Below are 16,398 nucleotides of genomic sequence, written 5' to 3' on the forward strand. Positions count from 1 at the left end.
TAAAACAGATAATTGTTTCAGTTGAATCAGAGGCTCTTGTGAGCATCAGATACTTGAATTATATCTGACATATTCTTGTATTTTACAGAATGAAGAGTTTTATATATGTATCTATTCCCATCGTACGGCAGACACCATCTTGTTTCACCATGAAGGAGGAATTGATATTGGTGATGTTGATGCTAAGGTGAGTGGTACTACAATAAGGTATGATATTTCACCATGAAGGAGGAATTGATATTGGTGATGTTGATGCTAAGGTAAGTGGTACTACAATAAGGTATGATAAATATAGATTGTCATCGTTTTTCGCTAAATTCAGTGAATATTTGCAGTTCAGGTTTTATTTATATTTTTGAGGACAGATAAATCTTCAGATTAATATGAATAATAGATGAGGGATAAGGGTCACCAGGGTAGCATACCTACTATAATACAGACATCCAAACAATATTAAATACATGTTTATATAACACTTTAAATGCAAGAGAGCTTTCAGGTTAAGTTGAGCATGTATAATATGAGTGCACACAAAAAAGATATTGTATGATTGCATGATTGTATAATAAAATGAATGGATGTTAATTTTATAAACAGGTTCTTAAAATAAATTTGAGAGCTTTAATGATAGAATATTTTATGTCATAACAGGCTGTTAAGTTAGAAGTACCAGTAGGAAGCGATCTAACGGAGGATAAAATTAAATCTACACTACTGACCAAGGCCCCAGATAACAGTAAAGAGTAAGTATAATGTAAAGGCATCCTATAATGTTAGGGCTGTATTATCACTGTTATTATTAAAGAATAAGACAACAGAGACTAAATTATGTAGAAGTAAACAATTAGCAAAACCCATACCAAAAAGTAAGCCATAAAAGACCAGAAAAGACAAATATAAAACAATTTAATTTAGAAACTAATGACCTTACTTATAAACACAATTAATGAAAGGTCATTGATTTTGATAAAGTTGGATCCATACATCAAAATTCTGGAACAATATACTGGTATTATAGGTGAAGTGCAATATAATGTCTGTACCGTAGATACTCGCCTATTAGTCGATCCGACTATAAGTCGGATGCCCTTTTCAGCTCCAAATTCTGAGGATTTAGTCTTGACCCTCGTATAAGTCGGACGAAATTGGGACATTTTTTTTGCAGCTGACAGTTACTGAACGCCGGTAAAAACCAATGCAAGTACAGGAATAATATTCATTTTCAGCATGAATGTTCGTTTGATTTGAATTTAGTTGATGTTGATATTGATAATTTATATAGCTTTTAATAATAAAGATGTATTTATTCCTGTTGTTTTGTTCACTGTTTGATTACAGATTGGCCATGTGTTGTTTACGTAATGCATCAATGATTTTGTAGGGTATGACTAACAACCTATTGTTTGAGAAAAGCGAACATAAACCAATATGAACCTAACAAAAATTAAAGTCAATCAATATTTTTTCCAGCACACATAACTCAGTGTTAAAAAAGCATGTAGACTTCATAATTCTTTTTATATTGTGATGATTAAAAGATTAAAAATATTAAGTGAAGCTAATCAACTTTATATTGAAATAACTCCCAACTCATTAGTGTCATCTGTTCACCTATCACTGATATTTTTCACACCTTTAGTGAATACAACTCTTTGTCTCTTAATTAGGGGTTATCAATGGATTATATTGGCTTGCCAATTAAATTTGTAATCTTTGTGTTTACCCGAGACATTTTAATGAATAATATTTTGATCTTAGGAATGACTATCAAAATTATTTTTTTATTATTGTATGATTTATAAGTATTGAATTGATATCATTATATCACAACAATGACACAATAACTCCACTGAATACATCCTTTTACATAGTTGGTACATTGTAATCTCGTTTACATTTTTGGTTCTTGGTTCTTTCTTTTGGGTTTATGCACAAACCATTTGACCATGAAAATCAATACACAAACCGGAAATAGTCGGCAATTCAACACAAATTGTCAGAAAAAGGTTAACAGAGAACAAATAAAACACAAAGACAGTATTGTAGTCATTTATTTTCGCCAAAAACTTTCAATTTAGGGATTTATGTAGGTTTGGTAATCACAAACGTAGTTTTGACCAGGAAATTCACTCCTGACCACTTTTCTTGAGCTTGGATTTTTCCTCTGGTCTCTAGATCTCGCTTATAAGTCGGTACCCCTCTCTGGGTTCTGAATTTTACTCCCAAACTTCCGACCTATAAGCGAGTATCTACGGTAGTTAAGAAGTATTTGGATATTAATTTTTCTAAAGAAATGAATAATTTAGTTTTTTTCTTTATTTTCAGATGTTTAACCAAGTTTATCGTATCATTATACACAGCATATAGAGATCTACATTTTACTTACTTAGAAATAAATCCACTTGGTAAGATTATTATAGATATATCGAGCAGGGTTTAATTTTTGTGTTTTTTGGAGGGTTATATACACTATATTCAGTTTTTATACGACCGCAAATTTTTCAAAATTTTCGTCGTATATTGCTATCACGTTGGCGTCGTCGTCGGCGTCCGAATACTTTTAGGTTCGCAATCTAACTTTAGTAAAAGTGAATAGAAATCTATGAAATTTTAACACCAGGTTTATGACCATAAAAGGATGGTTGGTATTGATTTTGGGAGTTTGGGTCCTAACATTTTAGGAATTAGGGGCCAAAAAGGGACCAAATAAGCATTTTCTTGCTTTTCGCACTATAACTTTAGTTTAAGTTAAAAGAAATCTATGAAATTTTGACACAAGGTTTGTGACCACAAAAGAAAGGTTGGGATTGATTTTGGGAGTTTTGGTTTCAACAGTTTAGGAATTAGGGGCCAAAAAAGGGCCCAAATAAGCATTATTCTTGGTTTTTGCACAATGACTTTAGGTTAAGTAAATAGAAATCAATGAAATTTAAACACAATGTTTATGACCACAAAAGGAAGATTGGTATTGATTTTGGGAGTTTAGGTCCCAACAGTTTAGGAATTAGGGGCCAAAAAGGGACCCAAATAAGCATTTTTCTTGGTTTTCGCACCATAACGTTAGTATAAGTAAATAGAAATCTATGAAATTTAAACACAAGGTTTATGACCATTAAAGGAAGGTTGGTATTGATTTTGGGAGTTTTGGTCCCAACAGTTTAGGAAAAAGGGGCCCAAAGGGTCCAAAATTAAACTTTGTTTGATTCCATCAAAATTGAATAATTGGGGTTCTTTGATATGCCGAATCTTACTGTGTATGTAGATTCTTAACTTTTGGTCATGTTTTCAAATTGGTCTACATTAAGGTCCAAAGGGTCCAAAATTAAACTTAGTTTGATTTTGACAAAAATGAATCGGTTGGGTTCTTTGATATGTTGAATCTAAAAATGTACTTAGATTCTTGATTATTGGCCCAGTTTTCAAGTTGGTCCAAATCTGGGTCCAAAATTAAACTTTATTTGATTTCATCAAAAATTGAATAAATGGGGTTCTTTGATATGCCAAATCTAACTGTGTATGTAGATTCTTCATTTTTGGTCCCGTTTTCAAATTGGCCTACATTAAGGTCCAAAGGGTCCAAAATTAAACTAAGTTTGATTTTAACAAAAATTAAAATCTTGGGCCTCTTTGATATGCCGAATCTAAACATGTACTTAGATTTTTGATTATGGGCCTAGTTTTCAATTTGGACCAAATCAGGATCTAAAATTATTATATTCAGTATTGTGCAATAGCAAGTCTTTTCAATTGCACAGTATTGTGCAATGGCAAGAAATATCTAATTTCACAATATTGTGAAATAGCAATTTTTTTTTTAATTAGAGTTATCTTTCTTTGTCCAGAATAGTAAGCAAGAAATATCTTATTGCAAGAATTTTTTTTAATTGGAGTTGTCTTTCTTTGTCCAGAATCAACTTAAATCTTTGTTATATACAATATACAATGTATATTTACTTTTTACTACCAACTGATAAATTTAAATAATCTTTACCATTCAGTGATAACAAGCAGTTTTTTTACATCTTAATATTTAATGATGTATTTAAATGAGTAGTTATTGTTGCAAACTCCATTAGAATATTTAATTGAGATTAGTTTTGGATAAGGGAAAGGGGGATGTGATTAAAAAATTGGGTTCAATTTTTCTCATTTGAAATTTCATAAATAAAAAGAAAATTTCTTCAAACATTTTTTTGAGAGGATTAATATTCAACAGCATAGTGAATTGCTCTAAGAGAAAACACAAAATTTAAGTTCATTAGAACACATTCATTCTATGTCAGAAACCTATGCTGAGTCAACTATTAAATCACAATCCAAATTTAGAGCTGAATCCAGTTTGAATGTTGTGTCCATACTTGCCCCAACCGTTCAGGGTTCAACCTCTGCGGTCGTATAAAGCTACGCTCTGCGGAGCATCTGGTTAAAATACTCATTTACATCTAAAGCTCTGAATGTTCCAAAGACTAAAAACTAAAGAAATTGGGAATCCACCTTACAAAAATAATAATGAGTTGCTTTCAACACCATTTCACCTAAAGGGGAAGACATGGCTAAATAGAACCACACATTAAGCCTTGATAGACACATGAATATTTAGCTGGGTTTGAAATTGTATTTTAAGCATAGATTTTTAATTTATTTTCAGTTTTCACTGGAGGAAAGATCTATATTCTTGACTTAGCGGCTAAAATTGACCAGTGTGCAGAATATTTATGTAAAGCCAAATGGGGAGAAGTAGAATTCCCTCCTCCTTTTGGTAGAGATGCACTTCCTGAGGTAAGCAAAAATGAGAAAATTAAAAACGTAATTATTTTTTAAAACAATGAACTATATTCTAAAGTAATAAAGAGAAATAGAATTTCAACTATTTGATGAGATGCACAACTTACATTGGGTAAATTTGTATTATGTAGTAAGGATCACCTACATAATACAAGTATATATATAGCTTACAACTTTTGTTTCCTTTACAATACTAAGAGGTATAGATTCACATTCACTTTCTGAGGTTAGGTACAATAATGAGAACAAAAACTTTTCTATATATAAGAAATTTTATACGAACATAAAGTTAATAATGTTTAATTTTCTTTAACATTTAAATTTTCACAAAAAGTGAAAGATGGAGTAAGGTAGTCTTAAAACTAAATTGTAGATTGTTCTGCTATTTTAAAATGATGTCTCCTCTATATTTTATTTTTTAGGAGGCCTATATAGCCGAGTTAGATGCCAAAAGTGGGGCTTCATTAAAGTTGACAATTCTGAATAAATCTGGAAGGATCTGGACAATGGTTGCTGGGGGTGGAGCTTCAGTAATTTATGCGTAAGTAATATCTGGACAATGGTTGCTGGGGGTGGAGCTTCAGTAACTTATGCGTAAGTAATATTTTACAGGCACTTGTCTCAAAAAATATTTCCTATATACCTTTATATAACACAAGGTACTTGACTAAATTTTTGAATAATGACACCCAGTCCCAAATTCATGTTATTTTGTTTATTTCTCGGTTGTCAAACCTACTTACACTTAATATGCCGTAAATCTAAATTGATTTATCTACACAATGGTATATGACACGACTATCATTGTTGTCGGGATCATTAGTAGCAGGCCTCGGAAGTCGGTCAACGAGATATTTTTTTACATTCGTCTTGATTTTTGGCAACACACAGTCCGCATGTAATTTTATACTGGTTTCTCATTGGTCAATCGTCTAGCTAAAAATAAATGTGGGAAATTTTGGTCAATTTATAGCTCTACATTAGTGTCGTTGTGTACACGTGAGTTTCATAACAAACGTATTTGGGTTTGTTTCACATAATCTGTAAAGAATTTACAATAAAGGTAATAATTCTTAGTCAGAGGGAAGCTGACAGTTTTTATTTTAATAATTTTTTATAATAATTCAATCACTGCGGGCTGGGTGTTGCCAAAAAATGAGACGAATGCAAAAAAACATCCCGTTGACCGACTTCTGAGGCCTGCTACTAATGATCCCGACAACAATGATAGTCGTGTCATATACCATTGTGTAGATAAGTCAATTTAGATTTACGGCATATTAAATTTAAGTCGGTTTGACAACCGAGAAATAAAAAAATAACGTGAATTTGGGACTGGGTGTCATTATTCAAAAATTTAGTTAAGTACCTTGTGTTATATTAAGGTATATAAGAAAAAAAAATTTGAGACAAGTGCCTGTGTTATTTATGCGTAAGTAATATCTGGACAATGGTTGCTGGGGGTGGAGCTTCAGTAATTTATGCGTAAGTAATATCTGGACAATGGTTGCTGAGGTTGGAGCTTCAGTAATTTATGCGTAAGTAATATCTGGACAATGGTTGCTGGGGATGGAGCTTCAGTAATTTATGCGTAAGTAATATCTGGACAATGGTTGCTGGGGGTGGAGCTTCAGTTATTTATGCGTAAGTAATATCTGGACAATGGTTGCTGGGGTGGAGCTTCAGTTATTTATGCGTAAGTTATATCTGGACAATGGTGGATGGGGATGGAGCTTCAGTTATTTATGCGTAAGTTATATCTGGACAATGGTGGATGGGGGTGGAGCTTCAGTTATTTATGCGTAAGTTTCTCTACAAATTTTATCAATAAGTTGTGACTACAAAAGAAGTTTCAAAAAAGCAAAAGTGAAAATATAAGAAGTAATTAAATGTCAGAGTTTAAATATGATGTAAAATTACTCCAGTTCATTGTATGAAGAAAAAAGATACATCAATGAGACGGCTATCCCAAAGTAAGGAAAACAAATGAAGTATGTCACGGAGGAAGCAACACTACAGTAAAAGAAAAGCAAAATTATATGTCAATAAGATAACATTGTAACTACATAAAAAGAAAAGAAATCTAGTTCTCAACATACAGACTAAAATAAAGTGTTTATATAACCTATAAAAACACTTTTGATTCCAAACAAGTTGTGAATTTATTGTGGACTACATAGTGCATCAAACATTTTTTTCACAATAAAAATAGATTAGCAAATGTTTTATGAAATCCCAAAACTGACAACGTTTGATGCCATAAAAACTGATATGCTTTCCATATTTATTTTCAGTGATACAATATGTGATCTAGGAGGAACATCAGAGTTAGCAAACTATGGAGAATATTCCGGTGCACCCAGTGAACAACAAACTTATGAATATGCTAATACATTACTTGGTTTAATGACAGAACAAATCCATCCCGACGGTTAGTATATAACACCCAGTGAACAACAAACTTATGAATATGCTAATACATTACTGGGTCTAATGGCAGAACAAATCCATCCCGACGGTTAGTTTATAACACCCAGTGAACAACAAATTTATGAATATGCTAATACATTACTGGGTCTAATGACAGAACAAATCCATCCTGATGGTTATTATATAACACCCAGTGAACAACAAACTTATGAATATGCTAATACATTACTGGGTCTAATGAAAGAACAAATCCATCCTGATGGTTATTATATAACACCCAGTGAACAACAAACTTATGAATATGCTAATACATTACTGGGTCTAATGACAGAACAAATCCATCCTGATGGTTAGTATATAACACCCAGTGAACAACAAACTTATGAATATGCTAATACATTACTGGGTCTAATGACAGAACAAATCCATCCCGATGGTTAGTATATAACACCCAGTGAACAACAAACTTATGAATATGCTAATACATTACTGGGTCTAATGACAGAACAAATCCATCCTGACGGTTAGTATATAACACCCAGTGAACAACAAACTTATGAATATGCTAATACATTACTGGGTCTAATGACAGAACAAATCCATCCTGATGGTTAGTATATAACACCCAGTGAACAACAAACTTATGAATATGCTAATACATTACTGGGTCTAATGACAGAACAAATCCATCCTGACAGTTGGTATATAACACCCAGTGAACAACAAACTTATGAATATGCTAATACATTACTCGGTCTAATGACAGAACAAATCCATCCTGATGGTTAATATATAACACCCAGTGAACAACAAACTTATGAATATGCTAATACATTACTGGGTCTAATGGCAGAACAAATCCATCCTGATGGTTAGTATATAACACCCAGTGAACAACAAACTTATGAATATGCTAATACATTACTGGGTCTTATGACAGAACAAATCCATCCCGATGGTTAGTATATAACACCCAGTGAACAACAAACTTATGAATATGCTAATACATTACTGGGTCTAATGACAGAACAAATCCATCCTGATGTTTAGTGTATAACACCCAGTGAACAAACATATGAATACACTGGCATGTAACTTGGTCTAATAATAATTAGTAACAATGAGCAAAAAACTATACATTGTCAAACAATAACCTGTAATGCTTAGCGAACAGCAATACATATCCATATGCTGGCATGTTACTTGATGTAGGGAAAGAAAAAATCCATCCTGTTAGTTTGTAAGCATAGATATTAACACCTAGAAAACAACAATATCATACCTGTCAACTCACCCGTTTTTTGCAGGTGACACCCGTTATTTTCACCTCTCACCTGGGAGTTTTTCTTTACCCGGCGGGTCCCGGGAATTTCTAACATTACCCGTTTCACCCGGATTTCTGACCGGAATTGTTTCCGGTATTTAGAAGTAATACGACCTTCGGTTTTATCGGTCTTTTTCAATGTAACCAAAAGTCAAAATGTAGGACTTGTTTACCTGAGCTACGTAACGATATTTTCAACAAGCTACAAGATGAGTTCAGTGACTATCAGTTGACTCCATTAGATGAACTTCCACTTTGCACTTCCCCTGAAACTGACATTGGTACATTTTGGGGAGAAATGTCCAAGTTGCATGACATTTTTCTTAACAAGCCAAGATTTTTTGTTTTGTCAAAACTTGCTAAAACATTACTGGTTTTGCCAAACAGCAATGCAGACAGTGAGAGGGCATTTTCTTTAGTAAAGAAAATAGCTACAGAGTTTAGGGCTGATCTTAATAAGGATACACTGTGTGCTCTTCTTTCTTGTAAAATGAATACACATTTGCATTGCTATGAACTGAAACCAAGTGCAGTTCTTTTAAAGAATGCCAAGTCTGCTACTATGGAATATAACAATAGTCTGAAATAAACTTGTATACATGTTCTAACTGTTTTATATACATATTGACTATATAAATTATATGTAAACATATTTTTGTTCTTCAATTGAGCCCGCAAAATGTCGTACGCGTTATGACCTGAGATTTTTTTTCTCAATGCAGGTCATGACCTGACTTTTCATTTTCAGAGGTTGACAGGTATGAATATATGAATATATACCAACACAGAACTTGGTCTAACAACAATATACTGTGGATTCATTTATTTTCGTGGGTACCAATTTTCGTGGATTCAGGAAAACTTGCATGTTCGTGGTTATTTAACTTTTTGGTTTCATCGAAGTCTGCATACTAGCCTATGGAACATTTGTCATTCGTTAAAAATTAAATTTCGTGGTTTACCTGCACCCACGAAATCCACGAAAATTGGTATCCAACGAATAATAATGAATCCACAGTAGATTTGCTGTATACATGATGATATTTATGACTTTTTTTACAGGTAAAATATTAATAGTAGGAGGAGGAATAGCTAACTTTACCAATGTAGCTGCAACATTTAAGGTAAAACATTTGTATGACCCCACCATAACGGAATTGGCATTAAGTTTTTCCTTGTCCGTCTGTATGTCCATACATACATACATACCAAAATGTCTCTACCAAATGTTAAGAAACTTTAACACAATGCTTATTAATACATAACACAGATCATGTTTGAATTTTTGTGGTATCCCTTTTCCCATTCTTGAGTTATGCTCCTATACAAATGTAAAAAATTGATGATTTTTTTGGTTTCCATTCTCTTATGTTACTTTGCCTCAACCTTATGTTTTGAAACTTGTACACAATGCTATAAATAAATGATAAGAAATGTATATACAATTCTTATTACCACAAACCTCAGATCAGGTACAAATTTGGTAGCGTCACTTTTAAAGTTCTTGAGCAATGTCCCTTTATAACTTTATATGCAAGTGGTTGCATCATATGTGTCCATGTGACACATTCCCTGTTTATTACTATTGTATCAGCAAATAATCGGATTGATGACAAACCCTAATCAAGGAAACAGAAAAGTGAGGAAAAATCCCCAGCTAATAATGAACATGATCACCCCCAGCTACAATAGAGTGTTTCTTCATTATAGAACATGAATTTTTAATCTTTTACAATTTAAAGTGCAAAAAAAAACTTTTAAGTAGGTGTGACTATAAGGATATCTGTGGTATACCTCAATGAGAAAGCAACCAAACAAGGCAAACAAACAGACATCTAATTACATGTATGTGTAAAGATACCGGAAACACAAATATTTTATTATGGTATACAAGTTTTGTTTAGCTATCGGTACCATGTTTATTTATATTAATATTCTACATTCATTAATTTCTGGAATAATTCTATGTTATTTTGACTATGTTGTACTTTGTTGTAGGGTATTGTTAGAGCTTTGAGAGAATACCAACAGAAGTTAATAGAAGGAAAGGTTGCTATATATGTACGAAGGGCAGGACCTAATTACCAGGAAGGATTAAGAATAATGAGAGAATTAGGTAATCAATGATATGTTTATAGATTTAGTTAAAAAAAAATACCATGAATTTTTGTAAAAATATGAAAAAGAAGAAGTGCACATCCAAATAGAAACAGATATTTAGAAAAGTATTGTCATAAAGTAACCCCATTCACATGATGTTAAATGGTATCTAATATATTATCTAGTCCAATGAAAAACATAACAGAGATCCAGGTGTAAAATGCATGTATTGGTTATTCCTTACAAGTCATAAGAACTTCAGCTCCAGTCTAAACAAAACTGACTGCCATACAATTTTTAAAAGATGTATGAAATGTAGCAACTGACTTGAACAAGTAAACATTTAAGTATCCTTTTTAGTTACACTAAGAAATACAAAACAATTGTAAATTTGAAAAAATAATTGATTAATGTATATTAATAGATTTGTATATAGATATAATATTAAAAAATGTCTTCCCCTCTGTAATGCATGCCTCTTCAGAAGAGGAGAGATATTTGTATTAATGTATGACTTCTGCGACCTCTAGGTAATATTTTGTGTTTTTGATAAGGTAACACCTTGGGAGTACCAATCCACGTGTTTGGACCTGAGACTCACATGACATCAATAGTCAGTATGGCATTAGGGAAGAAAGAAATTCCACAATCACCAAAACAGATGCACACTACAGCTAACTTCTTATTGCCAACTGGAGGGGTTAGTAATTATACCCCCGCTTTAAAAAAAGGGGAGGGGGGTATACTGTTTTACCTCTGTCAGTCCGTCCGTCCGTCAGTCCGTCCCATGAATATTTTTCGTCGCATTTTTCTCAGGAACTACCATACAAGGATTTTCTGTAATTTGGTTTCAGGGTTTATCTAAGTCAGCTATACCATGTGATGCATTTTCAGATTGATCACTAGACAACTTCCTGTTACCGAACACTTGTATGAATTTACACATGATAGCCAAGTTGAAAATTTTCGTCACATTTTTCTCAGGAACTACAATACCAGGATTTCTGAAATTTGGTTTCAGGATTTATATAAGTCAGCTATACTGTGTGATGCGTTTTCAGATTCATCACTCGACAACTTCCTGTTTACCGAACACTTGCATATTTTTACACTATTAATATTATCCACTTGCGGCGGGGGTATCATCAGTGAGCAGTAGCTTGCAGTTTGACTTGTTATACATATCTAGATACATTCAGTTTTGTTGTGTTTGTGTTTTATTTAACATTAGATTTTAATAGGCTCTCCAATTCATAAATAAATAATATCTACATAAAATTGAGAATGGAAATGGGGAATGTGTCAAAGAGACAACAACCCGACCAAAATGAAAAAACACAACAGCAGAAGGTCACCAACAGGTCTTCAATGTAGCGAGAAATTCCCGCACCCGGAGGCGTCCTTCAGCTGGCCCCTAAACAAATATATACTAGTTCAGTGATAATGAACGCCATACTAATTTCCAAATTGTACACAAGAAACTAAAATTTAAATAATACAAGACTAACAAAGGCCAGAGGCTCCTGACTTGGGACAGGCGCAAAAATGCGGCGGGGTTAAACATGTTTGTGAGATCTCAACCCTCCCCCTATACCTCTAACCAGTGTAGAAAAGTAAAAGCATAACAATACGCACATTAAAATTCAGTTCAAGAGAAGTCCGAGTCTGATGTCAGAAGATGTAACCAAAGAAAATAAACAAAATGACAATAATACATAAATAACAACAGACTACTAGCAGTTAACTGACATGCCAGCTCCAGACTTCAATTAAACTGACTGAAAGATTATGATTTCATCATATGAACATCAGGCACAATCCTTCCCGTAAGGGGTTTAGTATCATACCATCATAACATATATGAGAAGAACATAACCCGTGTCATGCCAACAACTGTTTTTAGAATAAATGTGTTTAGTTCCGACGCAAAGATCTTATCAGTGACTCAATATTAACGCCAAAATATGCAATCTTTAATGACTTGACAACAGTATCGTAATTATATCCCTTCTTAATAAGTCTATTCAAAGGTTTTGTAAGTTTATGAGGTGAATACTGACACCTTTGTGCTTTATAAAGAATATTTCCATAAAAAATTGGATGTGAAATACCTGAACGTATAAAAAGTCTGCATGTTGAGCTATATTTACGAATGATGTCTTTATACCGATGATAAAATTTAGTAAATGTTTTGACTAGTTTGTGATATCGAAAACCCTGGTGTAATAATTTTTCAGTAATACATAAATTTCTCTCGTTAAAATCTAAAACATTGTTACATACACGAGCGAATCGTACAAGTTGAGATATATAAACACCGTAAGATGGTGACAAGGGAACGTCACCATCTAAAAACGGATAATTAACGATAGGAAATGAAAAATCATCCCTTTTATCATAAATTTTAGTATTCAGCTTTCCGTTAGTGATATAGATATCAAGATCGAGGAAAGGGCAGTGGTCATTGTTAGTATTAGCTTTATTTAAAGTGAGTTCACCAGGATAAATTTCATTAATATACATACTGAAGTCGTCATTATTGAGAGCCAAAATATCATCCAAATATCTAAAAGTATTATTAAATTTGTTTATCAGATGTTGTTTTGATGGGTCTTTGCTTATTTTTGTCATAAATTGTAACATTGATGAAAGTTATCTGATTCTAACAGTGTGAGTTTTAAATGATATATATGGATACGACTTCAAACTTTTCAGAAAATTTCAGGAGTACATGATTATTTATCGCATAAACAGAGAATTTTAAAGTATTTCTTATAGCTCCTACATGTCACTTTTGAAGAATAAACATAATTTTAATCCTGGAGTCTATGATGAGTTATTCCAAGGAGAGTAACTAATAAGTCAAGTTAACACTACAGTTATAGAAAATTTACCAAGAATTTAAAAACACTTTTGTTGTTAATGAAAGGCCTCAGATAGGCATATCAACTATGCCACCTTATATATAATAGATATGATAAAAGTACAATTGCCACTTTATGATATTTTGACATGTTTCAGGTAGTACAGGTAAATACATGTTGTTGTCTCCACTTTATATTCCGTATGCTTCAACAGCATTACTAACAGTCAAATGTGTTACTAAATATACATGTAGATACACCAACAGTCAAATCTGTTACTAAATATAGATGTAGATACACCAACAGTATAAAGTGTCAACACATAATACACATGATAAAAAGTAACAATGAGGTGTAAAGATATATTGTCACTAAACCATAGGATACACAAAATTAACAGTAAAGTGTCATATGTTTAGCACCAACAGTCACTTCTCAACGTGGTGGTATTGGTGGAGATCCATTAATTGCTAAAAAAAAAAAATTTGTTAAAAAGAACATCTCTAGATTCTGTTGTTTGTCTGTTGGACGCTGTTGTGTTATTGTACAGTTTTCAATTTATATAAAGCTTGTCTCGGACAATCAGCACTTTTTTGCCCTCTATTCTTGCTTTTTTCATAACTGGATAGAGTGACAATAAGGAGTCAAAATCACATGATAACAGTTCCAGAAAAAGTAAAGATCACAAGATCCACAAAATTAATGGTTATAAGTGCTATAGTTAGGTGTTTAAAATCACATAAAAAAAATAAACAGTAATAGTTTGGAGTAAAAATCACATGATACTCAAACAAACAGTTATAGTAAGGAGTTATAATTACAAAAAACACAAGTCAGTTATATCTAGGAGTAAAGATAAAAAAAATATGCACAATTTACCTAAATATGATATTATAAACAAAAAATTTCTCATATTTATTCATGATATGGTGATTTTAAAAAAAATATCTTAAAATTCTTTGTTTTTATGACATTTTTAATCCAAGGGAAAAAAATCTGATTTATTATCATCATTTATATATATCATTATTTAATTAGTTTGATTATTTTAAAATTTGCTGCTTATTTTCAAATAAGTTTTTTTTGGGTGTATTTGGTGTTTATATACATTGATGGTTATAACAAATATATAAACCTGTTTCAGACACCAATGGTTAATAGGAGTATAAGTTCGGTATGTCATTTGAGTGGGAATGTTGTCACTTTACTTTATTTATACATCTTTTACATCCATTTTTGCTTTTTATATCATTACTACTACTGGGCATCATATATTTAAAAGTTGTCATTGCAAAAGCCTTTTTAAAAGCCCATTGCAGTTGAAAAATTTTCAATGTTTTAAATTTGCTTTACCATGCTGAATCATTTTAATTTTTTATAGTTTGATTTTTCTCAAACTTTATAAGCCATATTAAAACTATAAAAATATAGCCCAACATTTCAAGTATATGCTATTTGATTTATACAATGTTGTACATGATAGTTATTTATTTTAGACTGAAAAGTGTAACTGAAATATTCTTCTCTTCTTGTTGTTTTGTAAATCTGAGTGTATTAAGCATGACCTTGTCTGTATCAACATGACCTTGTGATTTAATGACCTTGAAGTCAGTTTTATATTGGATGTTTGTAACTTGAAAGTGTGAGCATGTTTGTTTTAGTTGTAGTCTGTAAATGTGTAAAATCACCTCAAATCTCCCACTAGAAATGTTTTTTAAGTTCATGTCTGGTAAATTTTATATTATTGCGTGATACTTTCTCCATGAAGTAGTTTGAAATGAATAAACATAGTTATGTACTATTTCTTAGTTTGATATGAACCCTATGACACAAAACAAAAGACATATATATTGCTGTTTCCATTCATAATGTCTGTTTATATTTTTGCCATCAGTTAATGAATTCCACAGATGAGATATTTTATGTATATTAAAAAGAAGATGTGGTATGATTGCCAATGAGACAACTCTCAACAAGAGACAAAATGACACAGTAATTAACAAGTTATGCTTATTTGGTGTAAAAATTCATAAGGAATGTTTATTAAAAATAATAATAATACATAATGTATTGAAAATTCACTTTACATACCTGCTTTACCTTTACAGTTCGTGTTTTAATAGAAAATATGTTAATCAGGAGTTACACTGTAAGAGATATGTGAAAAGGATTATGTTATCCCCTGACATTAACATTTAACCTTTAATCTTAGTATAAATGTGAAAATGGTGTTGTATGTGATGTTATATAAGTAACATATATTTCGTGTATTTTGTATAGTCACCAAGTTCCAGTAGAAGAGAATCATTATCTGAAGTAAGAACCCCCTCAAAGACTAGTTCCTTGTCACAAGTTGTTACTGGTGATGAGTCGGGTACCAGGGTAGCCAGAACATTGTTTACAAACAGAACAAAATGTATAATATGGGGAATGCAACAGAGAGCAGTCCAAGGGATGTTAGATTTTGATTATGTCTGTTCCAGAAAAGATCCCTCTGTTGTAGCTATGATTTATCCTTTCACGTATGTATTGAAACTCACATATAAAAATGTTCTGGCGTTTGCTTTCATGGTATTTTAAATAAACAGTATGCTCAAGCATCACAATTGCAGATCAAGGTTTTTCAGGTGTTCAGCAATATGTATTGGATTTTAAGGTTAGCTTTCTGTTTGTTTACTCTACAACTGAATTATTGAGAGAGAAAAACTACTGCATTGTTTAATTTTTTTCAGCATAACTGCCTTTTCTTCCTAAGAAACATGTTTGTTGATCACATAATCTTCAGAATGCAAAATCTCTTACAGTCTCATTCAAATTAAACTTCATCTGTATGTGTTTGATTTCAGAGTTACTCCCCCTTTGTAACATAGACAATCTTCTCTTACACTATTAATA

At 32.1% G+C, this 16,398-nt stretch overlaps 1 protein-coding gene across 1 annotated transcript in view; it reads left to right on the top strand.

The window, feature by feature from the left end:
* The window catches only part of LOC134706229 (ATP-citrate synthase-like), a 34,556-nt gene that overhangs the window by 5,958 nt on the left and 12,200 nt on the right, over nucleotides 1-16,398 (top strand). Inside the window, exons 5-14 of the mRNA XM_063564977.1 lie at nucleotides 89-187; nucleotides 652-743; nucleotides 2,326-2,405; nucleotides 4,649-4,779; nucleotides 5,208-5,326; nucleotides 7,080-7,216; nucleotides 9,602-9,663; nucleotides 10,538-10,655; nucleotides 11,194-11,339; nucleotides 15,784-16,025. Coding sequence (XP_063421047.1) covers nucleotides 89-187; nucleotides 652-743; nucleotides 2,326-2,405; nucleotides 4,649-4,779; nucleotides 5,208-5,326; nucleotides 7,080-7,216; nucleotides 9,602-9,663; nucleotides 10,538-10,655; nucleotides 11,194-11,339; nucleotides 15,784-16,025 — 1,226 coding nt within the window. The remainder of the gene's footprint in view (nucleotides 1-88; nucleotides 188-651; nucleotides 744-2,325; nucleotides 2,406-4,648; nucleotides 4,780-5,207; nucleotides 5,327-7,079; nucleotides 7,217-9,601; nucleotides 9,664-10,537; nucleotides 10,656-11,193; nucleotides 11,340-15,783; nucleotides 16,026-16,398) is intronic.

The sequence above is a fragment of the Mytilus trossulus genome, chromosome 2 (assembly GCF_036588685.1).
Source record: "Mytilus trossulus isolate FHL-02 chromosome 2, PNRI_Mtr1.1.1.hap1, whole genome shotgun sequence".
In the NCBI taxonomy this organism is placed as follows: domain Eukaryota; kingdom Metazoa; phylum Mollusca; class Bivalvia; order Mytilida; family Mytilidae; genus Mytilus; species Mytilus trossulus.